General features: G+C 38.1%; 4 protein-coding genes across 19 annotated transcripts; 2 read left to right on the forward strand and 2 right to left on the reverse strand.

Annotated features, from left to right (window-relative positions):
• The first annotated feature begins 1,485 nt into the window (after positions 1–1,485).
• On the forward strand, positions 1,486–3,492 carry LOC111498168 (F-box protein PP2-B11-like). Of its 2 annotated transcripts, none has more exons than XM_023149298.1 (3): positions 1,486–1,852; positions 1,920–2,044; positions 2,952–3,492. In XM_023149298.1, the coding sequence occupies exons 1-3, from the start codon at positions 1,568–1,570 to the stop codon at positions 3,343–3,345; spliced, it is 804 nt and encodes a 267-aa protein (XP_023005066.1). In that variant the 5' UTR covers positions 1,486–1,567; the 3' UTR covers positions 3,346–3,492. The 2 variants fall into 2 exon arrangements, with proteins under 2 accessions (XP_023005066.1, XP_023005068.1); XM_023149300.1 differs by having other exon boundaries at positions 1,487–1,852; positions 1,926–2,044.
• A 430-nt stretch (positions 3,493–3,922) lies between these two features.
• Positions 3,923–10,964, reverse strand: LOC111498112 (splicing factor U2af large subunit B-like). 14 transcript variants are annotated; one of them, XM_023149205.1, is made up of 14 exons: positions 10,723–10,964; positions 9,563–9,855; positions 9,169–9,294; positions 7,988–8,058; positions 7,883–7,919; positions 7,283–7,353; positions 7,101–7,148; positions 6,931–6,990; positions 6,527–6,587; positions 6,313–6,425; positions 5,763–6,209; positions 5,064–5,199; positions 4,712–4,776; positions 3,923–4,221 (listed from the first exon to the last, which is right to left on the reverse strand). In XM_023149205.1, exons 1-14 carry the CDS (start codon positions 10,797–10,799, stop codon positions 4,084–4,086), a joined length of 1,743 nt encoding a protein of 580 aa, XP_023004973.1. In that variant the 5' UTR covers positions 10,800–10,964; the 3' UTR covers positions 3,923–4,083. The 14 variants fall into 14 exon arrangements, 13 of the variants coding, with proteins under 13 accessions (XP_023004973.1, XP_023004972.1, XP_023004969.1 ...); XM_023149204.1 differs by having other exon boundaries at positions 7,283–7,356; XM_023149201.1 differs by lacking the exon at positions 7,883–7,919.
• A 1,822-nt stretch (positions 10,965–12,786) lies between these two features.
• LOC111498109 (MACPF domain-containing protein At1g14780-like) lies at positions 12,787–17,775 on the forward strand. The gene is made up of 7 exons (XM_023149198.1): positions 12,787–13,508; positions 13,936–14,174; positions 15,307–15,499; positions 15,816–15,893; positions 15,978–16,161; positions 16,542–16,708; positions 16,896–17,775. The coding sequence occupies exons 1-7, from the start codon at positions 13,251–13,253 to the stop codon at positions 17,601–17,603; spliced, it is 1,827 nt and encodes a 608-aa protein (XP_023004966.1). The 5' UTR covers positions 12,787–13,250; the 3' UTR covers positions 17,604–17,775.
• Positions 17,776–17,841: 66 nt separating this feature from the next.
• Positions 17,842–19,840, reverse strand: LOC111498151 (protein TRIGALACTOSYLDIACYLGLYCEROL 1, chloroplastic-like). Of its 2 annotated transcripts, none has more exons than XM_023149274.1 (3): positions 19,654–19,840; positions 19,019–19,077; positions 17,842–18,929 (listed from the first exon to the last, which is right to left on the reverse strand). In XM_023149274.1, the coding sequence occupies exons 2-3, from the start codon at positions 19,063–19,065 to the stop codon at positions 17,921–17,923; spliced, it is 1,056 nt and encodes a 351-aa protein (XP_023005042.1). In that variant the 5' UTR covers positions 19,066–19,077; positions 19,654–19,840; the 3' UTR covers positions 17,842–17,920. The 2 variants fall into 2 exon arrangements, with proteins under 2 accessions (XP_023005042.1, XP_023005041.1); XM_023149273.1 differs by having other exon boundaries at positions 19,019–19,126.
• Positions 19,841–22,024: the final 2,184 nt, after the last annotated feature.

Here is a 22,024-nt window from a genome sequence, read left to right on the forward strand (position 1 = left end):
GAGAGTATGCTGTTGTCTCTCTGAACACACGCCGCCAACGCACACACGAAACGCCTGCCCTGCTCGCCACGTCTCAACCTGCATGCATGTGCTACTCTTCATTCCCCCATCCCTTTTCTTCTTCCTACCTTTGCCCGTAGATACCACGGCTCCCTTGTCCACACCTACCCAAGTTTCAATGCTTGTTTCAACACTCATCACATCCACCCTTCCCCGTAGTTACCATGGTCTTGATGCTCCTCCGGTGACATCCCCACGCCTCGACCATTCTACTCGAGGCACCAGTATGATGTTGCACTTTGACAATTGTACTCGAGGCATCAGTATGATGCCACACCTCGACTATTGTACTCGGGTATCAGTATGAGATGTCACGCTTCGATCATTGTACTCGAGGCATCAGTATGATGTCACACCTCGACCATTGTACTCGAGGCACCAATATGATGCCACACCTTGACCATTGTTCTCGAGGCACCAGTATGATGTTGCACTTTGACAATTGTACTCAAGGCATCAGTATGATGCCACACCTCGACTATTGTACTCGGGGTATCAGTATGAGATGTCACGCTTCGATCATTGTACTCGAGGCATCAGTCTAATGTCACACCTCGACCATTGTACTCGAGGCACCAATATGATGCCACACCTTGACCATTGTACTCGAGGCACCAGTATAAAATGTCACACTTTGACCATTGTATTGGAGGCACCAATATAATGCCACACCTCGACCACTGTACTCGAGGCACCAATATGATTGCTACACCTTGACCATTGTACTCGAGACACCAATATGATGCCACACCTCAACCATTGTACTTGAGGCACCAGTATGATGTCACACCTCGACCATAGTACTCGAGGCACTAATATGATGCCACACCTTGACCATTTTACCCGAGGCACCAGTATGATGTCACACCTAGACCATTGTACTCGAGGCACCAGTATGATGCCACACCTTGACCATTATACTCGAGGCACCAGTATGAGATGCCACACCTTGACCATTGTACCCGAGGCACCAATATGATGCCACACCTCGACCATGGTACTCAAGGGCACCAGTATGATGCCACACCTTGACCATTGTATTTGAGGCACCAATATGATGTCACAACTTGGCCATTGTACCCAAGGCACCAGTATGATGCCACACTTCGACCATTGTACTCGTGGCAACATCGTTAAATTCTTTTTTACAAATTCTACCAAAAGAAATTATTTCAAGAAAGAAAGGAGAAACATTTAAGAAAATAAATAAAAGATAACATTAAAAACATCAAAATTCAATTCAACCCAAGCATAATTCAAATTGAAATTAAGGCACTAAAAAGATGAAAACTCCAAATTATTTGAACAAAAAAAAAAAAAAAAGTAAAATCCACAATTATTTCAATTATATACGCAATGAATATGATAGACAATTTGTGGGTTTAAAGAGTAAAGTTATTCCCAATAAAAGAACAAAAAAGTTAGTGAAGCAGTGGCATAGCTTTATTCACGTGCTTTCTCTGCAACTCTTCCATTATTGGCGAAAGGGAAAGGAAAGGGCAACGGAATGGAGGACATGGACTGGCTAACCCAGCTCCCGGAGGAGTGCATCTCTCGCATCCTCGCCCTAACGCCGGTGAAGGACGGTTGTCGAGCCGCCGCAGTCTCCCGGACCTTCAGATCCATCGCTACTTCCGACGCTGTTTGGGAAGCTCGGCTGCCCTCCGACATCAAAGACGTCATTTCGCAGTCGTCATCGCCGTCGTTGCCGGAGTTTCTGAATTCATTGTCAAGGAAGGATCTGTACTTTCATCTCTCCGATCATCCACTTCTGATCGGCACCGGAAACACGGTAACAAAAATTAGTGATAATTTCAAAAAAAAGCTTAATTTCATGAGATGTTCTTCAATCGTACAAATTTCAGAGCTTCGGTTTGGAGAAAGAGAGTGGGAAGGTGCGGTACATGAGAGGAGCAAAGGACTTGAAGATCGTGTGGTCTGACACTCCCCAATATTGGCGATGGGAACATGACCCTCAATCTAGGTATTCACCTCGACTTTCTTGTACTCATTCCAATAACTCTTTTACTTGCTTTCTGATCAATTTTCTTTCATCTACACTTAGAATAACTTAGTGTTTTTCTATGAAACTAACAATTAAGTGAGATCCCCTGTAATGCTTTACTTTTAATTCTCTATCGCTAACTATGTTGAAACGATACTTGGTTCTAATATGTTTTCTTCATCCATGAAAAACTAGATTTTCTTGGTAACGTAACGATAGGTGGATTGTGAGATCTCACATTAGTTAGGAAGGAGAACGAAGCATTTTCTATAAGGGTGTGGAAACAGTGAATTATGAGATCTCACATTGGTAGGGGAGGAGAACGAAACATTTTCTATAAGGATGTTGAAACTTTTCCCTACCATTTTAAAAATCTTGAACGGAAGCTCAAAATGGAAAACCCATAGAGGACAATATCTGCTCAGTGGTGGGCTTGGATGGTTACAAATGGTATCGGAGCCAAACACCAAGTGATGTGTCAGCGAGAAGGCTGAGCTCTGAAGAGGGGTGGACAAGAAGGTGTGCCACAAGGACCCTAGGACCTGAAGAGGAGTGGATTAGGAGAGTCTCACATTGATTGGAACGAGTGACAGCAAGGGGACCCTAGGACCTGAAGAGGAGTGGATTAGGAGAGTCTCACATTGATTGGAACGAGTGACAGCAAGGACACAGTCCCGAACCCCACATCGGTTGAGAAGGAAAACAACAAAACATTCTTTAGTGTGGAAACCTCTCCCTAGCAAACACATTATAAAAACCTGAAAAGACAATTTTTGTTAGCAGTGGACTTGGGGTGTCATGAATTCTATATCCCGAACTCTAAGTTTGATCGAGCCAAGGATCTTTTGTCGTATATTTCATCTTATTAACAAAAATTTTGTATCAGGTTTGGTGTAGTGGCCAGGTTGGACCATGTGTGGTGGCTTGAAATAGAAGGCAGGATTGAAGCAAGAAAGTTGAGTCTGAAAACAAACTACGCAGCACATTTTGTGTTCAAGCTTACGGAGGAGGCACAGGTGTTCGAGAGGAAGCCGGTCAAGTTGCGGGTTTATTCTGAAGGGGACGACACCCAAGAAGCAAAGCAAGTGCTGTTGGAACCTCCTGAAGGAGCTCCCACTCAAATTCGAGAAAGACAAGACGGGTGGATTGAAGTTCATATGGGTGAGTTCTATAACGACTTGGGAGACGATGGCTCCATTATTTTCAATCTACAGCAGCTCGCTCGTAGCCCTTATCAAGGCTTGATTGTCGAAGGAATTGAGATCCGACCTGTAAACTGATATCATTGTTCATATGCTTGTAGCTCCTCCTTTAAATAATGCCAAGGGGAATATGTTGTATATCAGCCCCTACGCCATCGAATTTAGACCTATAAATGGAGGTTGTTTGATGCTTTTTTAGGCTATTAGCTTTTCCTCTCGTGTTTCTATGGTCGGCTATTAGATCTCAATCCTCGAACCGATCCCCACAGAGAATTCCCACCCCAATGCCCTCGAAACTAAAACAAAAAGTAGGCAGAACAGAAATGAAGAAACTCTAATATGATCTGAGAAAACTCGAGCTCTATCGCAAGATGGTTCAAGCCTCAGTTCAAGAGTACCATGCCAAGGAGATTCGTCATGTCAGCGATGCCCCAGACATGCTACTTAACCAAGCAACTTACAAAGATTTGATCAAAACATAATCAGAACAGAGCATCCTTCCCCAAAAATTTTAGATTAGTTTAGAGTGGCCGCCTTAGCATAGAAGAGGAATGGCAAGTAGATCTTAAGGCTTTACAAAGATTTGATCAAATCAAATGGAACCAAATTTTCCAACATCAGTTAATTTAAATAGGTTAAGAGAGATTCAAGAATCTAACAATCTAAATCTAGATCACTTGCATTACTTGGCTACTCAATTCAGATTCAAGATAAACACACAAACTTACCACCACATTTAGAATAAAGGTAACTTTTTTTTTTTTTTTTCTCTTTCTAATGACAGATTTGTCCAACTGTGTAAAAGTGAGAGGAGGTTTAGTCATCATACTCCCCTTGGGCAAACTTGTTCTCTGGATAGAATACAGCCACTACTTGGTTCCCTCCAAATTTTCTTCCATTCAAACCAGCTCGAGCCTTGGTTGCGCTGTCAATGTCTGCATACTCCAAAAACACCTGGTGTATAGAACATGTCTGGAAACGATTAGACTTTCTAGAATAACATGACAAAAATCTTTAACTCAACTACACTTAAGTTTTTTTCAAATCTCTACCACTCAGATTATTCCTAATAGGTTAAATTACAAATTTGTTCCATATGATTTGGGAAAGGTTAGGGTTTTTAGTCCCAACAGTTCAAGAAGTTAGAATTCCGTTCTTATGGTTTGATAAAACCCTCAAATATTTATGAATGTTTGTCAAACCATGGGAGCTAATTTTAACATTTAAAGTAAAAAAGACTAAATTCGTAATTTCTCAAAACCAAAAGCACCAAATTCGTAATTTAACCATCTTAATATCATAAGATGAATGCTTTTGCAACCTTTGAACACTCAAAGGTACGAAAAAAAAAAAAATTGGGTTTGCAGGACGAATAAACAAACTGGCAGATAATTTTCAAAATGGAAAAAAATGTAAAGCATGGTTGAAATTCAGTAAGTCATGCCTTTCCAACTCCAGGTGCTGCATCATTGGGTCTTGGACGCGGGATAACGACATTCACTAATGTACCTGCAAAGACATAATAGAAACACTTGGAACCACAAATTTGCAGAATCAAGTAAGAAATTTATATTGGGTCGGCGTATAAAGATAGAAGGTTATGGAGGCTTCTGTCTGTAAGTTATTTGTCTGATTCTTTCTACCAGAATGTGAGGACAAGAAAAGGCTGTAAAACAGAGATATCACACAGAAAAAACAAACAAGGAAACAATAAGTATGCATGAAGCATTGAGGATTATATCTACAATATAGAATCTATGGCGTTATGTAAACATTCAAACAATGTATTAGCTTACCAAACTTTTCGCCTTCGCCTCGCATGTCCTCCATGATATCTTCGTAGTCTTCATCGTTAATAAGCTCTTCGGGGGAAACAACTTGTGTAAGACAAAGGACCTTGGTGGATACAGCCCCTGGCTGTAGCATCAGCTTCTGCAAAAAGAATTCGGTAAGACAGTAATAAATCAAAGAAAATACTTCACAGCGATAAATTACCATATTAATAGATAGATGATCAACAAAAATTTAACCAAGAGCTAATTCTGTTCGTCCTGATTAGCAAACTAAAGAGCAGTACAGATTCATGACTTATTTCGATTTATTCATGCTTTCGTTAATAGGTGCACTTGAAATGCATACCAGACAAGGAAACTAAAGCATACTAATTGCCACTAAAAGTCATTTATCGCTATTTAGGATAGTCCATGCATTTTACAAAAATTTACAAGTTTAGACTATTTTTGGGAATTTTCAGTCCTTCAGATCATTCCAAGGAACTCAACAACGTGCTGGCTGAATAAAAAATTCAATGGAACTATCTAGTTAATAAAGGATACTTAACTTCTCCAAGTTAATCAGTTGAAATACAAAGACATACATAACGATAATTTCAATGATGTATGCCTTTAAAACTCCTATGTAGGAGAAGGGCATTGCATGTGCTGTTCATTAAAAATTCAACATAAATAGAGGGAAGGCCTACCAACTTTACTCACCTGCAATGCAATTTGCTGCTGTGCGTGTAACAAAACACTTTCTTGCTCTGGTTTGGGCTGGTTGGTACCTTGATTAGCACGTCGAACAGTGAGCGTCTTATCACCCATTTTAATACCATTGAGGGCTGCACAGGCTATGTCTGTGACTGAAAGATCTTGGTAAACACAAAATGCATAGCCTTTTGAATTTCCAGTTTCCCTATCTTTCACCAGATCAAAACCTCGCAGGGGCCCAAAAGACTCCAGCAACTCCCTGACCTGAGCTTCTGTGAAGTAATAGGGTAGTCCACCCACAAAAATGCGGTCTGGACCCTCAAGACCACCAGCAGAACCTGGTGTTAGACCAACAGCTGCTAGGTTCAGATTGGGATTCGGCTGGCTGGGACCAAGCGTTGCAGCAAGTGAAGGATTGTAATCACTAGGCCTTCGCACCTTAACAGGTGCTCCCTAATTTGAAAAATAATAAGAAATAAGAAAAATGTATTTCACAATAAATTTTATCTGAACATAAAATATGTATATAAGATACACACTAATGAAAACAAAGCACCTCAAAGATGATACCATCCAAGGCCATTGCATTACTAGCTTCCTCAACAGATCTCATTTCCACAAAAGCAAACTTTTTCTCATGATTTATGTACACATTGACCACCGCATCTCCTATAAACGATAGATGGCCAACACAAGAATTGGTTAACTTGGCATAAAAATAGAAATAAAAAATTAATTAATTTTAGATGGAAAGAAAAAGAACCCCATACCAGGGCCAGCGGTATTTCCTCCTATTGCTGCCATGACCTGACTGAAAAATGTGGCAACAGACTGCAAACAACAAATAAACTTTGTGAGTAAAGGAGATGAACAAGGTTATTGCCACTACACTCGAGAAAAAAAGAGATGAACAGACATAGCCAAGATAAGTTATTCAAAGTTTTCTTTGAGTCAACAGGTAGGATAATAATTCATGTTTGGCAATATAGAATTAAAAAAATCAATAATGAATGGAAACTAAGACCTTCCCAGAACAAATTAGCTAAAGATCTGCAATTGGATGCAAAAGGTATAGAACTCCAGATAAGAATACATATGAAGATACGGACTTCAAATATTAAATAATATAGTAAAATATGAATAAAAGAAGAGTGACAAGAGGTGCAAAATAAACCTGTTCATTGGCCGTTGGCGGTAGCCCTCCAACATAAACGCGCCGAGCATGTCTTGTAGCCTAAAAAATAACACCAAAGTTTCAAAGTTCAACTTAGAATGCGTAAAACCAAGAGAGAGAGAGAGAGAGAGAGAGAGAGAGAGAGAGAGATGTACAAGGCAAATCATTACCTGCTGGGTCATTGCCTGAACCGGCATAACAGGAAGTGCTCCAAAGGGCTGCATGAAAACAAATAAAAGTCAAAACAAGGTAAAGTTCAAATATATAAATTCTGTCAGATAATAAATGCCATTTTTCAAAAGATCATGTATTGTTCCAATTTTTAAAAAAGATATGGAAGAGGCAGAATTACCTGGCCCGTTGCCAGTGGAAACATGGCAGGAAACATTCCAGGAATAGCTGGAGTTGTCCCAGGAATCTGGCCTGCTAAAGAAATGACGCTATATCTCAGAAAATAATCATAATCAACCCAACAACATTTGGCACACATAGGATTTCAAGTATCACTTGAACCTACTTCATGCTTCACGAAACACAATATGATGCAACTTAGCCTCTTTGATAAATTCTTTAAGCATACAAATTTTATACATGTACATATTCTGAAAAATATTTGTAAGACTACCCAAAAAGGAATAAGTTTCCAGATGAAGACGAACAAGATCCATCTAACCGGTGCATTGGTCCTTCTTGCACATAAAAGCTACAGAAGTCAGCTCACGCCCATTGTCAGCACATAGGGGCAAGTAGCCCAACATTGCCTTCTCAAACATTGGACGAGACATAGAAACAAAACAACAAACAAACACCAAACACAAGCAACAAAAAACCAAAATACCTCTCAGTTTCAGAATGAGTGTACCAATTTAATAATAAATAATAGCATAGCCTGCTCAAAGACCACATTTTTAAATTGCTACATATGCAGATGAAGGAACAAAATATAGCTTACCAAATGACACCATGCAATTTGTTGTCAACTTTCCACACTATATCCAACAAAGAAAAGCAGTTAAATAATACAAAAGGATATTCCTGTGTGCAAGGAATTAGGTACCTGAAGCAGCAGTTGCACCAGGCAATATTGCAGTAGTCGGAGGAGCCATGTCAAAACCACTAATTCTTTTGCTGCAGATAAAGAGATGTTAGCATAACAAGTTCAGAGACAAAAGAAGCAGAAAGACGCTAAACCTTGAAATCTCATCACCGTGAGAGAGACAACTGTATAATGCAGAAGAAATTCAACCTAAACTAGAAAATTAACAGGTATCTATGTGACGAACAGAGCACTTGGGAAACCAAATAAAGATAACTTGTCGCTCGCATTAAAATATTGAGTGGATACATGATTCCAAACCATATAACTTCTTTCTGGGAAACACTACCCAGATACACAGCTCAAAAACAAGATGTGGACGTCCCTTATATTCCATGGCAACTTAGAACTTAGAAGAACATATTAACAATTGTCTATGGTCCATAGGAAAATAGAACTCTATCCATACTAAACAAAAAATGAAACGCCAAACAGATGTTTCATAACATTCCACATACTGACTAATTTTCTAATGTTCAAATCTTTCAAAAGAATGATGCAAAAAAAAAAAAAAAAAAAAAAAAAAAAAAAAAAAAAAAAAAAAAAAAAAAAAAAAAAAAAAAAAAAAAAAAAAATCATTGAAAACAATGAAATATACAAAAGACAAAGGCCTCTCCAATTGGTGAAAATAAAAAAAAGACCAAAATTACAAAACTCCTGACGAAAGACGCACTTGAAGAGGAAGAACCAAAATTAAAATTCTCTCAAATCAACTCCACCTCTTTCTTTATAGACGACTGAGACAAAAATAGTACTCACTCTCACTGTTGATAAATCTGGTGAAAGTAGTATTGGTAATTGTGTAATGTGAGGAACTTGCAAAAGAAGAATGCAGTTGGAGAAATGCCAGAGAACCATAAGGGAACAAAAACTCAATCTTTCACATTTTAAATTATAACTGCAGATAGTTATTCAAAATCTCAACAAAACCCATACAGTTGACTTAAATAACAACATATCAATCTATGGCTTTTAAACATATTATATTACTGCTCACATTTAATTGCTGTCAAATGAAACACCAATTACAATCAAATAGTCGAAATATTAAAAATCTACAAAGTTACAACCCATAAACTTCAGGTAGATGTACATTAATACCGTATAAAAGAAAACCATAACTCCTAACTTCTATTACCAACCTTTTGGAGCGTGATCTTGATCGTGAAGGAGAAGGTGTCCTTGACCGATGCTCAGATATTCCCTTTGAGCGTGAACGAGACCTACGTCTATGTCTGTCTTCTCGGTCTTTATCATAGTCTCTCCTCCTACATAAATGAATCAAACCAATTTAATTGCCAATGCCTCTGATTAGAATAAGAAATATTAACCCAAAAAAGGTCGGAGCACTTAAAGTTCCTTTATACACTACGTGACAATGCAGGTGACCTTGTTCTAATTTTAAATCCCTAAAGTGCAAGAGATAAGGGCCAAGAATGCATTATGAAAAACAAAAGCTAGGCAAATTACTCAGAAACAACTATCAGTAGAACTATAAAATGTAAGCAGAAAATAATGATATCAAACTTCCATTACCTGTCATAGTCTCTACTCCTGAAGTAATCATCATCATCTCTACTTCTTCCCCTTTCCCTCCTATCACCTCGATCCCTATGGCGGTCTCTATGATGACGGTCATGATCCCTATCACGGTCTTTGTCACGATCCCTATCCTTTTCTCGATCTCTTGCTCCATCCTTGCTTTTCTCTCTGTCCCTTTCTCTACCTCGGTCCCGATCCCTCTCCCTGTCCCTCTCCCGATCACGCCCCTTGTCTCTTTCTTTTTCTCGACTTTTTGAACTCTCTCTTTCATAGTCTCGAGAAGCATGCTGTAAAAAAATGATTTGTCAGTAAAATTTGATTTCTTCAAAATATTTTAATTTATAAGAAACTATTTCAATCATAAAATTATATATAAGAGGAAGGGGAGGAAAAGCCTCAATCCAAGCTAAGGAAGAGAATACGACAGAGACCTTTTAATGCGGGGGAGAGAAAACACAAGCAGAAACAGATCCAATTCCCGAAATCCACCCAATTGCCTAACGTCAACTAAAACAATGTCTCCCAATGAAAAAGAATACCGAGAATTAACTTAAGGTCAATAGGTTTCTCCAAAACCATGAGCAACTCCAAATACTAATGGATTTCAAATGAATTCCATCGTTCGTTATCCCTTGAAATATAAGGGTTAGGATCCTAAATGCATTAATTCAGTTTTTACTTGGAAAGTCCTCAAGAAAAAAATCAGTAGATTTCTTCGAATCTCATAGAATTTTTTTTGTTGATTTAACCTTAAATCGTGATTGAAATGATGTATTACTTAAACTGTTATTCTCTTATACTTCAAAAGAAACGAACAAAAATAATAAATTCTTTCTCGTTTCAAACAAGATATAGCGAATTAGTATTGGAAATCATGGAACTGAAACCATTTCATGAATTTTCTTGGCTCAAGATTAAGTTTGAAGGTGATATTTCAGTCTTTCAGACTACTCAAAACTCAATCTACGACAGAATATCGAACTTCAACTGTCCCACTGATAACTGAGACTAAAGAATGTGACAAGTAAACTCGATTTGAACTCCAATTGCAAATATTTTCAGGTTAGAAGCAGCACTACCATCGATTCCCAAAATCTCAGCTAAACCGTAAAATAACAAATGAATTGCGCATGTATCGTTCGAGAGTAAAAGACCTGAGATTTGGAATCACTGTGAGTATCATGGCCACCATGGCTGCCCCCACGAGCTTGAGGAGAAAACCCATCGCCATAGTTGTCTACATCTTCCCCATTACCTTCGTACCTTCCGTCGTAATCCGTCATGTCCAAATTTGTTGTATGATCCACCGAATATCGGTCTGGTATTTGGAAATTTTTCTCGACAGAAAATTTTGAGGTAGCAAAGGCAACGAGAATCCTAGGGTTAGGAAGGGAGTTCCCTCAGCTTATATATCAGTCTCCAAGTAGAATCCCTCGCAGAAAGAGACGTCCCCCAATGGGTATTTTTGGTAATTCGGTTTTACGAACAATGGATAAATCTTGAGAGCTCAAATATTTTATTTTTCATAATTTTATATTTTATATTTATTAATTTCTTCCGGTAACAAAATACATTTTTTCTCCTAAATTTTTAATTTAATTTTCTTTTTTATTTATTTAAACATTTTAAAAACTAATATTCAAATTTTGAATTTAATCTCTAATTTATATGCTTTAAATTGTATATCACTCACTATCATCTCAGCCAATTTGTCTACAATTGAACCGTCTATTCGATCTCTTTATCTGTAAATTTCACAGCTCATTTGGTTCGTGTGTGCATTCAACAACCTATTTTAGATCTCCCGTCGACTCAAAACCAAGTAACTTTACTTGGCAAGAGGCTTCGACATGATGGATGCCTCAACCCCTACTCCGTAAGGAGGGCCATCTTTCAACTTCTTTAGCTTATAATGACAGTGAAATTCGAAGGATCGCAACCAAATGAGAGATGAAAACAATTCGTTGTAAGTCGAAAATGACACCGGAGGAACTTAACCCACGAAAATTTAATTTATTTGATTTCGTTAGACTAATTCCACCACTGACATACTAGTTATACCCACATCCCTCGAACTCAGCCGACCGACCATAACTAATTGGCCTGTGTGATTTATTGGTGGACTACAATTTATGGGCTTTTGTCTAATTTCCTCTTATATATATTTTTTTTCATTTACAACGTAAATTGTCGACACGTCGCTTGAAACATATTCATCGTCGTTTCTTAGTTATGTTAAGACAACTAGCGATCCACTCTACTAAATCATCCTATAAAATTTATAATCATATTTAAAATCAATGTGTATGCTTTAATAAAAAAATATTTATTTTTGTTAGTCAATATATTTCAATTTTTTTAAAGTGTTTTTATTCCAACATGAAATCCCAATTCTTTAAATTTAAATTTTATATTTTATATTTCATGTGTCAACTTCATAATCATATATTTGTAGTGATTTAATTGAAAAAAATCATATCTAAAGTCTTTAAACTTTGAATGGCGAATTAAATCAATCCAAAGACTTTGAAAACATGATATGACGTTCTAAAACTCTAGATCGATCGAGCTTGTTACTGCGTGCACGTTGATATCAGTTTTTGTCACCGCTACAGATATTGTCCTCTTTGGGCTTTCCCTTTCGAGTTTTCCCTCAAGGCTTTAAAACACGTTTAGGGGAAAGTTTTCACATTCTTATAAAGGGTGATTTGTTCTCCTCCCCAACCAATGTGGGACATCACAATCCACCTCGTCAGGGCTCAGCGTCCTCGCTGGCACTCTTTCCTTCCTTCAATCGATGTGGGACTGCTCTCAAATCCACCCCTTTTGGGCCCAGCGTCCTTACTGCACACTGCCTCGTGTCTAGCTCCTTTCGAGAACAACGAAAAGGTTAGCACATTATCTGGTGCCTAACTCTTATACCATTTGTAACGACCCAGATCCTTTTGTAATGTCCCACATTGATTGGGGAGGAGAACAAATCACCCTATAAGGCGTGGAAAACCTTCTCCTAGAAGACGCGTTTTAAAGCTTCGAGGGAAAGTCCGAAAGGAAAAGTCCAAAAAGGACAATATCGGATAGCGGTGGATGTGGGTCGTTAAAGTTTTGGAGTGGAAGCATGAAAACATGCCAGTAGTTAACTCATACAATTCTATAAAACTTGGTTGATGGGAAGTTGGTGAAATTCAGCCACCAAAATGTTGGAGCTTTGGTTTGTCGTGGTTATGCAATTTGCATTTGAAAAGAATATAGCGTTGAAAATTCAGATGGACGGAGAAGTGGGAGGAGTTGGTATTGGTTTTCGTAATCAAACCGGCATTTGACTTTCCGGTGAACATTCCGGCGCATAGTCAAACATCGTGGGGTCGCTCCGTCGTGTCCGCCAATATTTTACCCTTCCTTCTCTTTGAATTTTCTTCCCCATCGAAGTCGCAATCAATCTTCCCTCGTGTTTCTGAATCCCAAAATGTTTTTCATTATTTTTCAATTCATATTTGGTCCGTTGTCAGTCTATGATGGTTCGTATTTTATCTGGTCAAATTTGGGGGCAGGTCAAATTTTCAGATCTCTACCTACTTCTACTTCTTCTTCTTCTTCCTCCTCCTCCTCCTCTGATCTTCTTGAATCTTATCTCATTCGTGTGGTTCCTCCAATTATTCGCTGATCATCAGGAGGTTCCACGATGATTTCGACGGAGAAGCCGGTTGAGGCTCGCGCTTTGGAGTGTTTAGGGCGAGGGTTTGATCTGACGAATGATTTTAGGTTAAAATTTGTGAAGGGGAGTGGCGCCGGAGGGCGGAGGTTGGTGGTGATCGACGATGTAAATAAAAGAGATATTGTTTTTCCTGATGGAGGTGTTGTTCAGGGAGTTTCTCAGGACATTCGTTGCGATAAAGGAGATCGAATTCGCTTCAAATCCGATGTTCTTCAGTTCAATCAGGTTCTCCACTTTTTCCATGTCTTTGATCTTCTAGTGCACTTTGTGGAATTTATTCGACCTTTTCTACGTGATTGGCTTAATGGATAGTTTGAAAATTTTCACCTAGTTTTTTGATTTCATCTCATGGATTCAAGTTTGAATTGGATTCATGAGTAACAATAAAATTTCCCCAAAACTCTGTCAGTAGGCATATCTAGCATGAAGCTTTTTCCCTGTTTATTTATTATTGTGGTGGGAATTCGAACATCTAACCTATTCATCGAGGATATCTGCTAGAACTATACTCGGGTTGTTGGAAGTACCCAAGCACTCAACACATCCAGGAGTGTTCCTGGCGTTCAACGAACATATTTTTTTGACAACACTGTCACTGTACAATTCTGAAAAATTAAGATTCATAGGCTTGATTCCATGTATTTCTGTGCAGATGTCTGAGTTACTGAATCAGAGATCCTCCATACAAGGAAAAGTTCCTTCGGGCTATTTTAATTCTATGTTTAATTTGAGTGGAGACTGGTTTCATGATGCTGCTGATGCCAATTATCTTGCTTTTGATGGTTATTTTATCGCACTATGCTATTTGCATTTAACGGCATCTCCACTTGTACTACAAGACGAAGTGAAGAAAGCTGTTCCATCCAATTGGGATCCAGCATCGTTGTCCAGGTACTTTCTAGATATTGTTGCTTGCGTTCTCTTTTCATATCAAGTGTCTGTTTAATTATTGGGATCCCTAATCGGTTGGAGAGGGGAATGAAATATTCTTTATAAGTGTGTGGAAACCTCTCTCTACTAGACGCAGTGTTTTAGAACTGTGAGGCTGACGGCGATACGTAACGGGCCAAAGTGGACAATATTTGCTAGCGGTATGCTTGGGTTGTTATAAATGGTATCAGAGCCAAATACCGGACGATGTGCTAGCAAGGACGCTGGACTCCCAAGGGGGGTGGATTGTGAGATTACATATCGGTTGGAGAGGGAAATGAAGCATTTCTTATAAGGGTGTGGAATCCTCTCCCTAATAGACGCGTTTTGAAACTATGAGGCTAACGGCGATACGTAACGGCCAAAGCGGACAATATCTACTTGCGGTAGGACTGGGCTGTTACAAATGATATCAGAGCCAGACATTGAACGTTGTGCTAGCGAGGACGCTAGACCTCCAAAGGGGTGGATTGTGGGATCCCACATTAGTTGGAGAGGGGAACAAAACATTTCTTATAAGGGTGTGAAAACCTCTCTCTAACAGACGCATTTTAAAACCGTGAGGCTGGTAGCAATTTGTAATGAGCCAAAGCAAACAATATCTACTAGCTGTGGACTTGGGCGGTTATTAATACATGTAACTGTTTGATGTGATGACTGATACTTCAGTAATTCATAGCGGTTGCAATAGAATTAGTTGTGTGATAATGATGAAACATACAACCTTCACATAGCTCTATACACCCTTTTTTCCCCACTAAAGGAGTCTTTTTCTTCCTATATTATGTCACCAAGTTGGTTGACAGTGATACCAAGTTTTAATTTTTGTGGGTGGATAAGACAGATTTGTATTGAAAGAAAAGAAATACAATGAGGGGAAGGGAGTCTGAGTAGTCCAGTGCTAGACCTGAGAAGCTAGAAAGATTATAAGAAGCTGTCTAAATGGAACCAATAAAAAACGAAGGATATTGCAGAAGGCTTTTATTCAAGGATTAGTTGAACCCGGTGTTTTTAGTACACCTATAATATCAAGCTCGATATTTTGTTTCTTGAGTTTCATTCTATTTTAACACTAATGAATTTTAGTAGGCAGGTTCATACAGACATATGGAACGCATATAATAGTAGGAACCGCCATTGGAGGTCAAGACTTAATTTCGGTACGGCAGAGACCTTCTTCGTCTATACCTCCTGCTGAACTTCGGAGACACTTGGAGGATCTTGGAGATATTCTATTCTCAGATAAAAGAAGTCCCTCTTCTCTGCACAGAAAAAGAGACGTAAAGGTATATCTATATGCAAAAAAATTGTTGAATTACTTTCTCTAAGAAACAAAAACATGTTTTTTTAACCTCTTACCTTTTTTTGTTGGGTACATGTAACAACTCAAGCCCACTACTAGCAGATATTGTCTTCTTTGGGCTTTCCTTTTCGGGCTTCCTCTCAAGGTTTTTAAAACACATCTGTTAGGGAGAAACTTTCACACCCTTATAAAAAATATTTATGAATATAGCCTTCTCACGACGTGACTAGAATAAGATATGTTCTATAAGTTGTACAACTGCGTCCTTGAGTTCTAAACTGTCTACTCTTCTCTTGTAGGTTCCAGAAATATTTACAAAAATTTTGCAGTCAAGTTCGATACAGTTGGCCAATATTTCAGAAACATCAAGCAAGGATGTAAGTCGAGAAAGAAAAACCTGAATTTGTTTTGGAAAATTGTTTCAGCCCGTAATACTCTCTTCTTTACTTTCAACATAACAGGGAATCACCTTAATTTGTTCTAAACGAGGAGGGGATCCTTTCCTTCACAGTCATACCAGCTGGCTTCAGACTGTTAGCTTTAAACCAGAAGTTATTTTATTCAAATTTGTACCTATTACTTCTCTTCTTACTGGGGTAGCAGGCAGTGGTTATCTCAGCCATGCGATAAACTTGTACTTGCGCTGTAAGCTACTCCATGCTTGTTCTAGTTTTCATTCTTGTTCAACTTTACCTTCTTGCCTGTTTAATTTCCAGTCAAACTACTTGCAATATTGTATTACTTCTGGAGAAATAGCCTTTTAAAAATATATAGATCTTAATTCGTTTCATGCATGAAACTGTTGATAGAATTTACGGACATTTTGATGTAAATTGAGCATTTTTATCCTTTAAACGGGATGTAAGTGAATAATCCTTAGAAGTTTTTCACTCCTAACTGCACTTATTGACGTCTTTAATGGTGTTGGTTCATTAGTTGATCCTCCTATTCTTTTCTCTTAAAATAGTATTACTATTCCCCACACTATCAATATAGATCTGACTGACTTGATTCTGCAATTTTAGATAAACCTTCTTTGAATGACTTGCAATACTTCTTGGAGTTCCAAATTCCGACACAATGGGCACCAAACTTCTGTGAGTTGCCTCTTGGGCATCAGAGGAGAAAGGCCACCTGCCCTACCCTGCAGTTCACTTTTATGAGCCCTAGGACGTACATCACCTCCACCCAGGTACTCAATTTTTCCTATTGGTATTCTACAAATGTTATGAAACCATCTTTACCAAAAGAACAACGCTGCATAGTAATGTAAAATTGAAGTATGTTTCTCGTGTTTCTCTGGTTTTGAGCAGTCCATTGATGCTAGCTGATTCTCAGTCACTATTGACCCTGTTTTGGTATTTGAACTATCCCTTCAGGTCACAAGTAGTAGGAAACCATTAGTTGGTCTTCGCCTCTATTTAGAAGGGAAAAAGTCCAACTGGCTGGCTCTACATGTACAACATCTAACCAGCCTTCCAAAAGTCATGGCTAGATTGATCGGCACATCTGATGAATCAAGACGAAGCCAGTGGATAGGCACTGACGACAGCGACTCCAATGGTCGATTCCTCGAACCTGTCAAATGGAAAAGATATTCAAATGTGTGCACTTCAGTTGTCAGGCACGATCCCAACTGGTTGAAGCAGGATGTAAATGGTGTCTACATTGTAACAGGAGCTCAGCTTATCAGCAAGGGGAAGTGGCCTAAGACAATACTTCACCTACGCCTGCAGTTCACTCACTTGCCCAATTGTACCATTCGAAGAACCGAATGGGCTGCTGCCCCTGAAGGTTCTCGCAAGTCGACTTTCCTCACAAATTTAAGCACAACATTTACGTTCACACAGAGAGCTGCTGCTGATAAAAAGAAGCAGGTCCCAGGTGCTTTGAACTCTGGTGTCTATGGAGAGGCGCCACCAGTCCCAGTTCGATCTAAAAAGCTTCTTAAATATGTCGATACGTCTGAGGTGGTAAAGGGGCCACATGATACTCCAGGACATTGGCTGGTGACGGCTGCTAAGTTGGTAACTGAGGGTGGTAAGATTGGTTTGAATGTAAAGTTTGCATTGTTAGATTATTGCTGATACAACAGTTGAATGTATAGTGGCATAGGCTTCTATTTCATTGAAGGGATTTTCTCACAATTTTGGTGTGGCATACTTAATGTCACATGATACATTGGATTTGTTTGTTGTACAAAGGAACAGTCGAAGTTAATGAGAGATTACCGGTCTGTGTTGAGTGTTTTTATTTTTATTTTGGTGTGTTTTGGAATAATTTGTTGAAAATTAATAATTTAAAGTGTGTTTAAACAATTGCTTAAGGGAAATCTAGAAGTTTAAAGCAAATACCAAGCTACAAATTAACTTCAAATTCTGAAGTATGAGAGTGCTCAATGAGTTTACATACAGTTCTTCAGGGAATCTCCAGCTCCCTGGAAGAAGAAACAAGAAAGGGTGAAATCAGCAATAAATATGCCTACAAGAGAGATGACTACGGCCGAAGTTGTGGACTCCCCGACTCCCTTAGCGCCCCCAGAAGTCGTAATACCCCAGGCACAGCTTACAATCGATATGATAGCTCCGAAAACCTGCGATTTGATCATCGAGCTGATAATATCCCACGACTTTAGAGCTCTCAGAGCTGAATCAAAGATAATGTCGATACTAACACCATAAACGCTGTCAGCCAAAAGGGCACTTGATGCCATCCCAACTGTGAAACACATTAGAGTTAGAATTGGAAGAGCAATGCAGGATGCTATAACTCTTGGCGTGACGAGATAATCGACAGGGTTCGATCCCAAGACTCTTAGCGTGTCTGTTTGCTCAGAGACTTGCATTGTTCCTAATTCTGCAGCATACGAACTACCGATTCGTCCTGCAACCACAATCGACGTGATCACAGGACTCAGCTCCCTTGAGAATGCCAGTGCTAATACACCACCAACAGATCTGTTCAATCCTAATCTAGTAAATTCTCTAACAAATTGGATAGTAAAGGCCATGCCAACAAACGCAGATGTTAGAAGGCAAACCCCTACAGATCTTGGTCCTACTCTCTCTAGCTGTTGAAGAGTATTTTTCCAATGGACTTTACCCTTTAAAGTCCTCATAATGACCTGCCCAGCCAGAAAAAGAACTGATAGCCCTCTCCATAGATACTTTGGTGGCGACCATTTACTCCACAACTCTCCTTCTATAGAATTAAGCACCGGATTTGAATTGATGTCTTCTGACATTGAGGCAGAAGGGTGCCCATCTTCTGCATTTGGGGTAGCATTCAATCTGTTTTTGCACAAAGGCATAGCAAATTTACGAGTCTGAGGTTCCACAAATACAAGTTTAACCAAGTTGCTTGAATGCAAGTTTTGTATATTCTTCCATCCACTTTGTCTTTTAGAGCTTTTTCTGCATTTCAGATTAAAATACCATTTTAAAGCCCAAAATAACAATGAAAAGTTCCATGCAGGAGAGAGTACAGAGAGAGAGAGAGAGACCTGATTGAGAAGTAAACTAGTGGATGGGGTTGACAAGCTATTTGCATAGTATGTTCCTGCTGTGGAACAGATCAACCAGTTCTTGAATTCGCTTTGAAAATTAAAGCACTATAAAAAATAGAGATTCCAAATCAATGTCATAAACATTTCTTGAACTCAAAACTTATAGTAATAATCTAAGATTTTTAGCAAGGAACAAGATGAAAACGATTGGGTAACACTACCCAAAACTAAAACCATTTCATTCCAATGGAAAAAAAGGAAATCCTGAACACCAAATCATGTTCCAGTAACTTCTTCCCACGAGGCATATCATAAGATTCAATGTAGAAAAGTTAAATAAATTTACTAAGGACACAATAAGTGTCATCCTCCCAATGCAAAGAATTGGGAAAGAACCCTCAAAACGTCGAAAGCATTATCAAAGAGTTTTTCAGTTCAATACAACAGAAATTTAATACTCCTTTTTGATAAAGTGAAACAAAACTTCAACGAAGTCAGAGTTATGCGACAGAAAAGGCCATGCAATTCGAATCATAAGAACAAAAACAAATTTCATTTCTCATTGGGGATGGAGAGAGCGAGAGGATGAAGGTAATTAGAAATCAGATTTTGGGTATAGAAAGGAAATTTACCTCAGCAGCAGTGATTTTCTTCCGTCTTTTGCATGAATCAAACAAGATTCACGCAGCTTTCTTCCTTGTGGATCAGTTCTTCTCTGCTGAAGAAGACCCGCGAAATCGAAGGGAAGGATCGAGGAATCGAAAATGGAACCGGAGAAAGAGAGAAGAAAACAAAAGTCAGGGTTTAGTTTAACAAAGAAAAAAAGAAAATGTTTAAAAATGCTATATTTTATTTCATTTCTAAAATTTGAAATTATTTAAAAACTATTTATTTTAAAAACAATTTCTCATACATGGGGATAACAGACATATATAATCAACAATTATATCACAAGTCAAATAACACGATCACGTTAATCAGACGATTTACGACTAAATATTTTTTTAATGTTCGTGAAAATAACAATTTGGTCTATATACTTTCAATTTTACAAAATTATCAGAATATTGATAGCGATTGTAGCTAAAAAAATTTACTGAGTGAATATACGATGAAAAAATATTTATCACAACATCATCACGGTCAAGAGCACACAATGTTCTCTTTTAAGAGTCCGCTGTGAGTGGAAAGGTCCAAAATGACCCTGAAGTATGATTGAAAATTAAGTTCGAGAGTGTTAACACCGATGACCCATGTTAATATATATTATATATAAATTTTGTAAAAAAATATTATTAAGATTAATTTTTTTTTAAGAATATATCAATATAATTAGAAATTAAATGTGTTCATAAATTACAAAAAAAAAAAGGAAAAAAAATTGTTACAATAACCAAAATGAACTCTTTAATATAATGGTTATAAAATTTAAAATTTAGAGAATTAAATTATTATTAAAAATAATAATTTAATGACACTTGAACTTAAATTAAAAGAGATAGCCGTGGAGAAAGAAAATGAGAGACGTGGAGGCGCTGAAGGAAGAACTGATACTGCAGTGCAGTTTCATCCAACAGTTGCTCCGGCGATGGAGATCGGTTTCTTACAATAGATCAGACCAAAAGAATTTCAAGAAGAAACTCAAGAAGCTTCCGTGGTTATCATCACCAACACCACAGGATCAGACCCCGCGGAATCCCCCACTCCTTCCGTTTCTTACCTCAAGGTCCCATCGTTCTTTCTCAAGCCCTTCCGAAAAAGATTCGATTACTGCACCGATAACATCAAGGAAAAAGAAAACTCCATCGAGATCGAGAAGAAGAAGTGGCTCGTCGAAGTTGCCTCCATGTTCTACAAAATCTTCGGCGGAGGAAAGTTATCCGCCTGCGGAATCGGAAGTAAAATCGATGGAGATGATGATGATGATGATTTTTTGAGCGAATCGGAAGCGGGAGAAGATTATCGCGAAGATCGAGAGGAAATTTTCGCGGCAGAATCGAATGGCGTATCTGAAACAGAGAATATAATTCGAAGCGACGAGAAGAATTCAAGCCAATCGAGACTTCCTACGTCGATCTTAGACCTATTTAGAAAGAGGAATTTCAATTTCAATTTCATAAAGAGCAGAATCTGCAAGGTGAAAAGTGGCTACCGAAACAGAAATCTCAATTACGAGAAAAATCTCAGAAACAATGAATCGGCTATGCTATTTGCAAACCGAGAAAATCATAAGCTATCCAAAGATCGGAAACAGACGAAGGAAAAAAAATCGACGGCAATCTCATATCATGAAGGCGATGAAAACGGACAACGGTTATGGCAGAAAAGGATTCTAATGGGAGGAAGATGCAAACCTCTGAGGAATACTTCTGTAAGTCTTCGATATGATCCAAATGGCTTCATCTAGCCACAGATCCTTCCTTCATTGATGAACATTGCAAATGCCAAATTCTTTGAGCATTTTGAGATTCTTCATTTGTAAATTCCCCCCATCTTTTTCCCGCTTCGTTTTTTTTTTTTTTGGATAAAATAAAATAAAACTTTTGTATAATTTATTTATTTTATTATTCACTGAAAGCATTAAAGCTTTTTTAAAAAACTAATTTTCCTCACTTTATTCGTAATTTTAAAAATTATGTTGTGCAACAAAGGGGTTATTAATAAATACACTAAATATACAATTAAAGTGTTAAAATTTTATTCTACAGAAAATAATATTTATATTTAAGAGATCCATTTTTTTTAAGAATCTATAAAAATAAAAAGTTGCAAATTAAAAATGTTAGAAATTTTAAAAATTTGTGTGATTTTTTTGTATTATGATGTAGGGAGCTTGCCACCCAACAATTAAACTATTGAGGCTCCCAATTTAAAAATTTACGGTAGTTTTGAGATATGGGTCGAAATTAAATGTTGATATCTAAGTTTAGAAGTCGATTTTGTAAATCTAAACGATGTTGTTGGTGAACGTGCTTGTTTGTACGTTGCATCGCCCTTACAAGA

This window comes from Cucurbita maxima, unplaced genomic scaffold (assembly GCF_002738345.1).
Source record: "Cucurbita maxima cultivar Rimu unplaced genomic scaffold, Cmax_1.0 Cma_Scf00024, whole genome shotgun sequence".
Taxonomy (NCBI): Eukaryota; Viridiplantae; Streptophyta; class Magnoliopsida; order Cucurbitales; family Cucurbitaceae; genus Cucurbita; species Cucurbita maxima.

Bases quoted from the DNA above. Each gene is read 5' to 3' on its own strand.
- LOC111498168 (XM_023149298.1), top strand. From the start codon at position 1,568: ATGGAGGACATGGACTGGCTAACCCAGCTCCCGGAGGAGTGCATCTCT. The intron at 1,853-1,919 runs GTAACAAAAATT...CAATCGTACAAA, and splicing joins TGATCGGCACCGGAAACACG to TTTCAGAGCTTCGGTTTGGA. The intron at 2,045-2,951 runs GTATTCACCTCG...ATTTTGTATCAG, and splicing joins GAACATGACCCTCAATCTAG to GTTTGGTGTAGTGGCCAGGT.
- LOC111498151 (XM_023149274.1), bottom strand. From the start codon at position 19,065: ATGCAAATAGCTTGTCAACCCCATCCACTAGTTTACTTCTCAATCAG. The intron at 18,930-19,018 runs GTCTCTCTCTCT...TCTGAAATGCAG, and splicing joins CTAGTTTACTTCTCAATCAG to AAAAAGCTCTAAAAGACAAA.
- LOC111498109 (XM_023149198.1), top strand. From the start codon at position 13,251: ATGATTTCGACGGAGAAGCCGGTTGAGGCTCGCGCTTTGGAGTGTTTA. The intron at 13,509-13,935 runs GTTCTCCACTTT...ATTTCTGTGCAG, and splicing joins ATGTTCTTCAGTTCAATCAG to ATGTCTGAGTTACTGAATCA. The intron at 15,894-15,977 runs GTAAGTCGAGAA...TCAACATAACAG, and splicing joins CAGAAACATCAAGCAAGGAT to GGAATCACCTTAATTTGTTC.
- LOC111498112 (XM_023149200.1), bottom strand. From the start codon at position 10,851: ATGACGGATTACGACGGAAGGTACGAAGGTAATGGGGAAGATGTAGAC. The intron at 8,059-9,168 runs GTTGGTAATAGA...CTTTATCTGCAG, and splicing joins TCAAGATCACGCTCCAAAAG to CAAAAGAATTAGTGGTTTTG. The intron at 6,991-7,100 runs GTAATGATTTGC...GTTATTTTTTAG, and splicing joins TTCAGGCAATGACCCAGCAG to GCTACAAGACATGCTCGGCG.